This window comes from Limulus polyphemus, unplaced genomic scaffold, assembly GCF_000517525.1.
Source record: "Limulus polyphemus unplaced genomic scaffold, Limulus_polyphemus-2.1.2 Scaffold462, whole genome shotgun sequence".
Taxonomy (NCBI): Eukaryota; Metazoa; Arthropoda; class Merostomata; order Xiphosura; family Limulidae; genus Limulus; species Limulus polyphemus.
In genome coordinates, this window is record NW_013666072.1 from 79,697 (window position 1) to 92,652 (window position 12,956).

General features: G+C 35.5%; 1 protein-coding gene across 3 annotated transcripts in view; it reads left to right on the forward strand.

The window, feature by feature from the left end:
* Positions 1 to 12,956, forward strand: part of LOC106458426 (protein NEDD1-like) — a 40,735-nt gene that overhangs the window by 770 nt on the left and 27,009 nt on the right. For all 3 annotated transcript variants that reach the window (XM_022384641.1, XM_022384642.1, XM_022384640.1), the window contains exons 2-3: positions 9,900 to 10,047; positions 10,266 to 10,360. In XM_022384641.1, the coding sequence (XP_022240349.1) occupies positions 9,918 to 10,047; positions 10,266 to 10,360 (225 nt within the window). In that variant the 5' untranslated portion in view covers positions 9,900 to 9,917. The remainder of the gene's footprint in view (positions 1 to 9,899; positions 10,048 to 10,265; positions 10,361 to 12,956) is intronic.

The following is a 12,956-nucleotide window of genomic DNA, read 5'->3' on the forward strand; positions in this document are numbered from 1 at the left end:
TTAATCTTTATTTCACTGTGTTTTCAATCCAACAACAATCAAGATTTTTTAAAAGCGTATAAGATACATAGTTAAAACAAAAATGCTCCTATGTTGTTTTGAGTCTACTCAAAAGAAAAATGTTGCTTCTTTGTTTTGTTTTTTGAAGAAGAGAGAGGGAGCACTGTACCAAGTGATTTATATTTGTCAGATGTCTTTCCAATTAAAATTTAAAAGAACTGTGTATAATGATAAACTGTACTTATCAAACTCACATTGCAGTACAGAGGAACTGGGAAAATTTAATACTTTTACTTTTTTTGATAAGGAAAAAAAATAATGCTAAAATCAGGGAAGTATGGTAATCTTATTCCTTGTGCAAATATAGCACTTCATGTTTACATATACTTATCAATCAGATGTACAACAAAACAAAAAACATTATCAGGTAAGCCATTCCAAAGTTTATAAGTATTTACCCAAAAGAATATATATATATATATTTCTGTTGAAGTCTGAAGAACAAGTCTATGTCTACTCTAGCCTTCGAAATATGACATTTAGTATTATTCATATTCAAGTTTATATTTCCAACTTTTCATTCCACTACTTAGACAAAATGTAAGAGGATCTAACAGTTTTTGACACCTGCAGCGTGTTTCATCTAATCCTGCTGTGCTCAATAGAAAATAAATTCCAATCCAAATTTCTCCTCAAGTTACTGTCTGCACTTTCTCTAATTTATTAATATCCTTTCTGTGTTGAAGAGCCATAACTGCTGTAACATTTCAAGGATATCCAACAAAGCAGAGAAGACTAGATCTGCAAAAACAGGTCTTGAATCTCATATGTTGGTGTTTCAAAATGAGTGTTATGTTTGGGCCACAAAGAGTAAGATAGAACATGCAGATTTACACAAGGAACCAATATTTAATTGATATATTTACAATTTACAAAAACAACATTGTATTATTATTATTATACAATACAGGCAAGTGATCATGTGTTTACATGTGTATAAAAAAATTGTTTGACTAGCAAGAGTGACAAAGACTTCATCAAATAATTTGCTCTTGTTTGTGTGTCTCTCCCCCCCCCCCCATGTAACTTAGTCCCTTAGGTAAAAGGTAATTCAACAAATCTAACTCTCATTAAATAACAATACAGCAGACTTAAATGAAAACCTATGCTCTACTATCTTGTGGAGCAACTTATAAACTATGTGGTCACTCCCAAAGTTAAACAAATACTTAACTAAATTACAGGCACTCATACAAACAAAAATGAAAGTTAATTTTAAAGTTATGATAGAAATTGAGGAGTTCTCAGAGAGTAAAACTACACAAACCTGTTACCAGCAATCAAAAGTGAGAACTTAAGGAGTTTTTGCATTGGATATAATATTATAGAAACACTGCTTAAATTCAACACAAATAACTGTTATTCTACTGAAATTTTTTTTACACATTTACATAGATCTAGTTGAAATCTAGTAAAAATTGTGGTAAATTTTGTGTGAAATCTATGGAAAAAACCTCTGGAAAACCTGCTATCTTAAGCTCTAACATTGCTTTAAGTATGACAGTAACCCCTAGAGTTTCTGACACAAGAAAACAGTGTGTGGTTTCTGTTAGATTAGTTGGCCAATGGGCAGTGAAGATTCTGGATAAATCCATATGTAACTACCGCCTGATTCACTGACAAGAATAATTCCAAAACATGCATACCTTTCCTGACACTAATAGCTATTTCTCGATCTTCATCTTTGCCATCTAATGTTGTGTTCACTTTTTCCAGTCTTCATGTACCCCTCTCAACTGCCCTCGGCAATATCTAACTTGCAAACTTTATGCCGCTCTCACACGCCCTCTATGCAGGTACTGTATGCAGACAATAAAATCACTTTTTCTTGACAAAGCATGGGCATTCAGACTAAAGTTTTGTGATTTAAATTTTCTTAGTTTTCACTTTCTAATAATTGGGAATTCTTTGTTTTGTTATCCAGAGATATATTTCATTGAATTTGTTTTTTTTCTACATATATATTAAAAAAAAAATTGGATATGAATTCCCGTGTAATGGTTTCAAGCACGGAAGCTACTCAGTCTTCGTCTATTCCTCCTTTGTCATCTAGTGGTGCCACTCTCCGTGTAAGCTGTCCATGACCTGTTTCGGAGTGAGATCAAGTCCTTCATGTGTCCTGGGGGTATCTCTCTGGGAGGTGCTGATATGAATTTTCATTCTGAAACAGGATATTCTGGGGAGAAGTTAGACTCCCTGTTTCCTGCTCCTTCTTTCACTAGAGCTTCCTCTCCTGAAGACTCATCTGATCTGCTCCATTTCTGCAGTTAGTTACATGTGTTTGTGAAGTTTTGGAGATGCAACGAGTTGCTTTTGAGTCTACCCCTGCTTTGTTGTCCGATTGTTCTCAAGGGGATTACTTCTCCTGATGTGCATGTAGGGGGGTTTGCAACACAATGACATGATGGTGTCGCTATGCCTTCCCCCCTCATTTATCTGAACACCATGCCCTGGTGTATCATTGTCAGGATGATATATATTTGGACACTCAAAGGTTGGATCTCTGGCGTGCCAGGTATGAACCTATTATCTCTCTTAACAAGTCACAATTTTTGTGGAATCGTTAGACTTTTACTTCTGTTTTAAGATACTTCTTTTCCATTCAACTTTTGTCTGAAGCATATCACCGATCACCTCAACAATTTGAAAATGAACTGGGCCCTTTACTGGTCACTACTATGGCATGTTTGTCATCTTCAGGACTTGCACTGGTGTCATGGTTGGTCTGTTGCAGGGACTTCTTGAATCATATTTTATTTTGAAGGGTATTCACTTACCTTTTTCTGCCCTTCAAGATTTTTATGGGAAGCGTCTTTTCTTCTGCCTTATTTATTTGCTGGAACCCCAGAATCTTTAAAAGCCAGAGTTGATACAAAACGTTTGCAGTCTTCTTTATCATCTTTGGCTGCTTGACTCAATTCTACTTCTGCAGGTTCATCCATTCATGTCTCAAGGCCCCCTCCATCCACACCTCATTCCATTGGTTCTCTTAATTGTTTCCATCCTTGATCTTGGGAGATATTTTGCAGGCCGGTATGTGGACTTCTCCTGACATGTTCATATCTCCCTCCCTTCCTCCCCACTAAGAGCTGGTGACTGGAATGTGGTAAGTTTTGAAAAAGTGATTTTATTGTCTGCATATAGTGCTTATATACAGTACCTGCATAGAGGACGTGTGAGGACCAGCGTAAAGTTTTGCAAATTAGATATTTCCAAGGGCTGTCGAGTGGGGTATATAAAGACTGAAGCAAGCGAACACAATGTTAGATGGCAAAGATGAAGATCGAGAAATAACTATTAGTGTCAGCAGGGGTAAGTATGTTTGGAAATACATTTTCAGTTTAGGAAAATGATAACTTCAGTATGCAAATCAAAAACACATTGTTATTCCTGCAATAGAATCAAACAAAAAGGTGCCTAATCTCCACTTGATCCAATTAGCCTTGGAGGGAAGTTGGAGCTAGAAACTTGCTTCAGCAATGCTATGCACCAACTCTTAGAATTACAGAGAAAAAAAATAATTCAGTAAACTTTAAACTAAAAGGAGTGGAAAGCATGTAGCACAATCTGATACTACACACTCACAGTACTTTAAATAAGGCTGTACTAGAGCTGTAGAAGACAACAATAAATAGCCTTTGTGTTCTTAAATTTCAAAATCTAATGAATAAAACCAAGAGCTCTGCCTTCTTTTTTTCACCACAGGACAACTAAACAAAGTACTTTAGGGTTTTATCAAAAACCACACCAACCTTTCATCATAATATCACTGCTTATTTCACATAAGAAGTAAAAGTTTCTAAGTATTTTTATATTGCAAGATCATATTGTTTCACTTCTAAATACTAAAACACCTTTACATTGCCTGTTTAGTAACACTGCCAAGTTCCTTTTGAATAAGAAAACTATTCTCAATATATTTGGCTTTTCCCACCAATTCATTATTGCCAGTGAATTTTGATATATTATTACTCAGAAAGTTATTGAAATCACTAGCATGAATAATGAATAATAAAGGCCTTAAAACAATAATCCAGGTAAAAATGACACTGGTGATAATATTACTAGTAAATTTGATACTACTAATAAAGTAGAAAAAAGGCACAATTTTTTCCCTAAAAAAATCCTGTGTATATGATTTTTATGTTATAAAATGTTTTTTCTTATCATTACAGTTAGATGATTAGTGGAATTTTCTAATTGATTAACCATAAAGATCATAAATGATTATTTTCATTAGATGGCAAAAAAAAATTATAATGCAAAAAATAGGGTTTCAGTACCAATGATGAGCAGAGTACAAATAACCAGTAACCCTGTGTCCAATTATTTATTATTTTTGTGAATTATGTCACTAATTGATCAAGCTTAACAAACCTGATTTAATTGAAAATTTTTGGTTATTAAATAGTTAAAATAACTGGAAACAGTAATTTCGATTAGTTGATCATTTTCATGACATAAATTTGTTTTATCTTAATTGCGGTTACTGGATTGTTGGAATTATCAAAGACAGTGACATTTCAGTGATAAATAGAAAAAAAGAAAATGCTTTATATTTAGTACCACCATTTCTCTACAAGTGAGTTAACTAACTAGCTGCAGGAATACACTCATCCTGTCAGGTTCACGAAAAAAAAGTCAACTTGCTTCTATTCATCCACTACTCATGTATACAAGTAAACAGGTGGAATTTTTCTAGGCCTGCTGATTATCATTTTGGATAGTATCTTTTGAGTCTCAAGCTATGTAAAATTTTAAGAGGGGATTAATAGTATTCCACATGCACTTTTGGTGTCTTTCGTTTTATAACCATCTATGAACAAATGGGCAATTGAAATTTTTGTAGTGGCAGACTTGTGCATAAGTTCAATGAAACACACAAAGAAAATAAAAGCAACTCTATATGTTTGGCAGTATTTCACTTCAATCATCAAGAGTGACTCATTGCCATGTAGAATTATAATTAGTTTGTTTTTACATGAAAAAACGTTTTCTATGTGTTCCATTGCCAGAAATAATATTTAAGACAGTTGAATAATCTAGTTGAAAAAAGATGGGTGTCTCATTGAATAATCATATCTAATCAGTATGTATATATTATTCATATTTAAACTGTAAAATATTTAAATAAGAATAATATATATGTAAAATGTGCACTGGACTTTTGACTTGTTTTCCTTGCATTTTGTAGTGGAACATTTTTTAGGTTTGAGTTCAAAATCAATTACAGAAGTGTTTCACTCATATGTAGTTTTATTGCTTTTGAAGTAACTAGATTTCACAAATCTTTGATACAGATTATCCTAATAGCTTCATATTTCTCAGTAATTGGGATATACGTTTCATATAAAAAGCCTATTGTAAACATTGTCACTGGCAGGTGTGTTCAACTTTTAAATGCTTATTATAATATTTCCTTTTGTTTTTAGAATTTTAGGGAAAGTTCTGTTGAATGGTCATTACTAAATAAATTAAAAGTGTTTGAACAAAATATGAATTTCTGATACATCTTACCACCTCTCACAAATAGCTTTTCTCAATTTATACTTCCCTCTATATGCGCAAATTTTTGCTCACCACTGACCTTGATACTACCACCTATCTTTATGTGTATTCACATGAGACATTTGCATGCTATCATGCAAATGATCATGCAGCAACCTTCCACCAATAGGTGTGTGACACACCTTCTATCATCACTAACACCCTCTCTTCTGTGCAGTCTGTAAACTCTTCTCAGTTGGCAGTCATACTGCTAGGACGTGTTTTTGCTTGTGCTCTCCTACTGATTGTTTTCATTGAATAGTTCTGTCGTTTTCATTTCAAATTTTGAATATTATTCAAGGCCTCATTTTTCAAACATTTTTTTTTTTTTTTTTGTTTTCACTGTTTTGGAATTGCTTTTGGAGTTTCATTTCTCCTTTTTTTTCCTGGTCATATCTGTTCTTCATGATTTTGCAATTCCATGTTGCAACTGTTGGCTCAGAAAGTAATGGCTGTGGTTCGAAGAGAGTTGGCTACCTTTATGTAGTATTCTGTGTCGCGTGATGATTCTCCTCTCATACCAGGTGCAGGTATGCCTGAACATGGGGATGAGGATTTGGGCAGCCTGTTTACTCCTCCTGACTATACCTCAGTCACATTTTGTTTCAGGGAAGGTGCCCAGGCTTCCTTCTCCATTTGTCAATTTAATCAATCAGGTATGTTATAGTTTTTTTTTTCTCCTGTTTCCTATGATTCCTCACATGCACTTCTCAGTGACAGGCTGGTGAGACAGTATCTAGTGTTTCCTCTCTCCTCGAATATAGGAATTCACATGGGTCGATTTGAAAACCATTTACATTCGGGTGTCTAGATGTGATTTGACTCCTTTGTAATATGGACGTACATGCTTTGACATATCTTCATTCTGTGTTTCCATATTTTAACTTGCAGTGATTTGAGTCTCTTGTCCCTTTGTGGGGTTTGGACTCCAATACTTCGGTTTTCCTTTTCTCAGCCTCAGTATTCCCGACTGGTGATGAGTCTGCATTGTTGCATAATTCCCTTTTCCCCTTGGCCTCCTTTTTCTCTCATCCCCTACTGAACCTGTTTCTGTGTCTCACCCTTCTCCTTCCTCTCCCTTACTGGTTCTGACCTCTCATATTCCTGAGGTTTGCCATCAGTTGTTGGGTTTCTGTCCCTGATTGGATCCTCAATGTCATACTCCATGCCCTCACCCTTCCCCTGTTTGATCATTTGATAACCTGTTCCTTCTCTCACCTCTTCTTACAGATCCTTTTCCTCCTCCTGTTTGCAGGCAGACATTGTCGATAGGGCATGTTCACTGTTGATGTCCACCCCACCTCATTTTACTGTTACTATGTGATCCTTTTCCCTCATTGTTCTTTCTTGCCCAAATCATCGGGTACTCGAAAGTGTAATTCTGCCTTCACTCCCATCTCCCTTCCTTCCATGTCACACCTTTATGACTGTTCTGACCCTGTTCACCTCCACTGTCCCATTAGGGTTCTCCTTTGTTGTGTGGTATGCACTGCTTCCTTTCATGGTTCCCATTTCTGTTTGTTTTTCCCTTGGAATCCCTCCTAATCCCATGACCTTTCTCTTATGAACTAACATGAGTAAAGCAGATGGGGATTGCTGTCCATCCCTGATATTCCATGTCTTGTAGGTCACTTGATTGGTCTGTCTCCGGTGCAGTGTTCCTCAGGACTCCATTGCGCTGTCCCCCTTCTTTTAGTGGAGCATGGGAATCCTTGTCACTTACCAGTTCCTAACTGCTGAGGTGGTGGACCATGGAGGCTTCTCCTAAGTGTGCTCAATCCCACTGAGTACAGAGTAGGGTGGTGGTGTTCTGCTGGTGTAAATGATGTTGATGCTCATCTTACTGTGGACCTGATGTACAATTCCAGATGTTGGATTATGCACTCTGTCAACATGCAGTTCACCCCTCCGGCTGAGGCACCCTCCTTCCTACCATCTCTCAGTTGTTGGTTCCTGGTGGATACAGTGTTGGTTGGAGCTGGACCAGCCACATAAGTCCTCATGTGTGTGGCCAGGTACCCTCCTCCTACCACAGACTGAATGATATATTTCCAATGGTGCCTGGTGATGGACTGGAGATGCACTCCCACTTTGCTGTCTATCTTCCTACCATCCCCTGGATTTCTGTTCACAACAGATAAGGTGATGGTTATTTTGGATGTATGCACATGATGATGCAGATTCTTGGTATGGAGGCTCATCTTCTATACCAGTTTCTGTATCTGAGGTGAAAGGTAAAGGAACCTATTTCAACCATGGGCCGGATATCCCTATCACGGTTCGTCTGGTGTTGATTGAGGTCTATCTTTCAGTTATGGTCCGACCTGCCCTAGGCACTGTACACTTGAGGTCCCTTAATTTATCACGTGTGTGTGTGGCCAGGTACCCTCCTTCTACCCTGGATTGGATTATACATTCTCAATACTGACTTTGGATGGATTGGAGATGTACCCCTCCTCCCATTTTGCTGCCTACCTTCCTACCCTCCCTCAGTTGTTAGTTCCTGGGGGGTATGGTGTTGGTTGTGCATGCACGCATGATGATGTGGGATGGTCCTTCCTTTTAGTGGAGTATGGGAATCCTTGTAACTTACCAGCTCCTAGCTGCTGGGGTGGTGGACCATGGAGGGTTCCTCCTAAGTGGGTGAAGAGTATATCTGGCTCAGAAGTGGTGCAGTTTCCCATGGGGATATTGTCTTATCTTTATTTACACACCCCCATGATCTTCCTTTGGGTGCTTTCTAAAGGGGTATCACCTTCTTACCGGACCCTCTGCCAACTCAGTGTACGATTCTAATTATTTGTGAGCAGAGATAAGATATTGTATTGGAAGTTAACATTTTCCTACACTGAAAATGTATTTCTGATAGATACTTACCTCCACTCACTTTTCTCACTTGACCTCACCACTTCTGGTGTTGGTTTTGTATGTACTGCCCAATCTCGAAGTGATTACAGGCTGCATAGAAGAGAGTGCTTGTGACATTAGGAGTTATGTCGCACTCCTACTGGTGGAAGGTTGCTGCAGATGTCTCAAGTGAATACACATGAGGGTGAGTATTAAGGCTAGTAATGAGTAAAACATTTTGCACATAGAGGGCAGTATAAGTTGAGAAAAGCTATTTGTGATAAGAGGTAAGTATTTATTGGAAATGCATTTTCAGTGTGGGAAAATGTTAATTTCTCATGTACCATAAACATTTTTTGAGCTGAGGTACTGCAACTTTGAGATATAAACTACTGTTACTTCAAAGTAAAATTAAAGTTGCATCCAATGTTGATTTTTTTATAATGTGCCTAATGAAGACACAAGATAGCTGGGATTTTTTTAAAAAATTGTCTAAGAAAGAGACCATTAATGTTTTAGAGAGTCCTTTTCAGACATAATTTCAAAAGAAAAAATTGACATTTTGGAAAACAAAGTACAGAACATGTTACCAAAACAAATGCCAATTATGACAACATGTAAAAACTAGAAATAAATATACATATGATAAAATAATTTGTATACTTTGTTGTATTTGCTTTGTTCAAACATCATCTTAGAGTATGGAATTGTAACTATGGAGAGAAGCCTAAAGATATTAGTTTTTTCTTTTTTGAGCATAGAGCAACTAAAGGTAATCAGATTCAGAAGTTGGGACAGTTCTCCTTATCTAGTAGTTATTTGATTCAGAAGTTCTGACAGTCTTCCTGTGAGTAATCTCAGCTAGAGGTGATTTGATTCAGGATTGTGGGCAATCTTCCTATGGATGATTTGAACTAGTGGTGACTGGATTCAGGAGTTTGGATAGTCTTCCTGTGGGTGATTTGAGCTAGAGTGGTTTGAATTAAAAGTTAGAACAGTCTTGATTTGTTTGATCTGTTGGAGTGGTAAAATATAAAGATTAAAATTGGAAGCTATAATATTAGTGACAGTGGGTGTAAGATGAGGGCTTGTTCTTTCTTGGTTAGATTTAGTTTTGTGAAATGTTTTGCATTATTATGTGGCATGTGTTGATAGTTTAACTTGTTTTAAACTTGAGTTGAATAGATATATACATGTAGATAAAGGACTACTTCTACTTTATTTTTGGTGTTGGTGAGTGGAGAAGTGACCTTGAAAGCTGATTGGCCTCCAGCTACTTTGCATTTTTTTCATGTGTTCTCACAATAATGTTATAAGCAAGTTACAAAAATGTTGTTTGGAAGAACTAAACAACTTTAAACTTAGCTTGTGTGTACATAACCTTAGCATTTGCTATCTTATATTTCTATGTTTTGTATAACATTATTTATTTTATACTTTTTCAGATTAGCAGTTTCTTTAAGATGAAGACTATGAAATTGGCCTCAGCTGGAGAGGAGGTGAAAATTTGGGAAGCACCGAGTTATTTCTTAGTAAACCAGTATAATCCAGATCAGAGTACCTTTGTTCGATCTGTAGCTTGGAGTCCAGATGATATCCTTTTCTGATATTTGGGTGTTGTAACATGACTATGTTTATTGAAATTATAAAAAACATGTCTAAAATTTCATTACTTTTCAGTATATAAACATATTGTGTTAGCATAAATGCATTACAGTCTTTTGTATATTAGTATAATAGCATCATTTTTCTTGGACTATGATTGATAATTTTAAAAGTATCATGTATTTTGTATTTCTTAACTGATATAAGTCAGCAAATAGCCAGTGTACCTAATACTGGTGAGAAAGTGTTACTTACTTTGGTGAAACATAGTGCTTTGCATAATATTGAAGTTAGCCCAGGCGTAAGTAATTTTCCATTGTAAATGTAGATTAAAAAAATGTTTGATTCATTTTGTTTTATTATTAACTTCACTGATTTTCAAACATACTGTTTTCTTTTGGTTAGAGTAATAAATTTGTGGAATGAGAATGTTTTGTGTATGATATTGGTTTGAATTCATTTTGAATTTTGTCATTTGTATTAAGTCAGTTAGACTAAACCTATTTGCCAATGTATTTCATATTGGTGCCTTCCTATTAGTTAGTTGTAAAAAAAGATGGAACTTACAAAATTTATATTGCTATTTATGAATATAATTTTCCTAAGAGTTTAGTTGGTGCAGTTAGCTTAGATTTTTAAAAATCTTTTGATGAATTTGTATATGGATGTGAAGAAATATATTAATTTAGATTCTGATGGGTGAGGGGTTACCTTGATAGACTGGATAGCTTTCTGTTATCTTGCTTATCCTTGTGTTCTGGATTATAGTGAGAAGCCATTCATTCAGTTATGTGTTAGTACATGGCTTCAGAAGCACTTCTTATTCATGTCTTTACACCATAAAGAACTATTATCTTACTTGCACTACCATGTTAATTCCTGCACATGCAACAAACCTTGAACAAAGCTCCCACCCCTAATTGTGTCAATGTGTATTTTAATAACCTATGATGTAATCAACATTAAACTATAGTATGAGGGCAATACATTCTCCATTTAAAGTAATCCTTTTGAGCACTAGTATTTTAACATAGCAGGACTCGATCTTAATAGCTGTGTGAGACTACTAAAAATTTCTTGATGACCAACTTAAACCCCTGTGTTGTTCAACGGATGACTGGCATACTGGAACAAACTTTTACTCAAAACAGCATCGCAGTCTACTGTACACTTATTCATGTCCACACTATACATGTAATGTTGACTGTGATTCTCAACTAAAATTATCTGCAAATTCCTTAACTACGAACTTGAAAATTTTAACCCCTGCAAAAATATCTTTTGGTCCATTTTTTATTTAAAAAAAGATTGTACTTTGTACAAAAGAAATGTTGGTACAATCCACCAAAAGCAGCTGAAAACATTAGGAAAAGTTCACTTTTGTGATCGGCTAATAATGCTGTTTTAGTCACTAACTTTCAGTCGTGGACAAGCTGCATCTCTGTGCTGCTTTTTGCATGTAAATTTTATAAGGAGTTCAACTAAGTGTGAATGGTTAATGTGTGGTAACACAGTAAAGTGTATATAGCTGGATAAATAAGTGGATAAATACACAATTAAAATACAGAGAAGAATCAGAAAAAGATATTTCAATTGAAAAAAAAATTGCACCCTTGCCTTACAAACTGAAGAACCAAGAGAGAAAGACCCCATTTTGAATGTGCTTTGTCTTTTATATATACTATTTTATAGTGCAATGTACTACAACTCTGTGTCATGTGCAAGCAATAGGCCTATAGTGTCTAAGAAATGAGGTGTTTTAATTACATAACCAGAGTGTAGTTTATTACAGTAGACATTTTATACAATATATTTACAGAGATTGCTCTCTCTAATGTATCCAGTCAGTGTTTCAAAAAAATTATTTTGTATAATGTTTTCCACTGCAAGTAAAGAGTGCAGGACTCCAACCCCTTCTGGCACCACCAAAAAATCATACAAACATGTTACCAATGTTTGTAACTGAATTTAAAAATTGTATATTAATTGGTAGCGAATTCAGACTAGAGAAAGAATTTTAATAACTTTGATCTCAACCTAAAATGCATTTGATGAAACATTTTACATGACACGAGGTCACAAGGGTTACCATATTGATCTGCGGTCATCATTGATCAGTGGCACTTTGTAAACATGTCTCAGTTTATCTATCGAAACTGTTTTGTTGTCAACTTTTGGCAGATGGAATCTTTGTAGACAAATTGGATTTTCAGTTAACAGTTAAATGCAAACAGGGTAAATGGGCATCTTGTTACATACAAATGGCTCTGCCAAGTACATAACAGGATTAGTATCAGGTTCAGTGTTTAAGCATGTCTAATTTTTCATTTCCTGCAAATTAGTAACTTTTAATTTTTCAAACAAATAATGAAATTGATGTTGTTTATATTTTATTTCCTTGTTAAAAATTTAAATACTATTTTCCTCTTGCCTGTAAGTTACACAGGAGTAATTATCATATGATTCTAGTCAAGTTATGTGCCAGAAGTTAAGGAGAAGTTACTTGGCATAAAAATTTTAATGATTGTCACTTTGTTTCTTTATCAAGTTAGCCTACCAGGTCTCATATTTGCCTCTTCCCTTACTTTGTTCTTGAAATAAGACTATAGATTCACTTGATACTGGTTTTGGCCGATACTCTTCAAGGTTGTCATTAGGCCTATGCACCATCGCCACACCTGGCTGATTTGTTTCTAACTAAAAACAAAACATCTTCTTCTATGTATTTTACAAAAGCGGATTACCATAGCATCAGTTTCATGGATTAACTCGATTATGCATTCGTGTTCTCATGTTTCCGAGGTTTTTAACACTCCTTTAAAGGAATCATCCAATACTGTAATCGTGACTGGGTACACAGTGAAGGTTAGTGATATTATCGTCATTGTGCACCATGT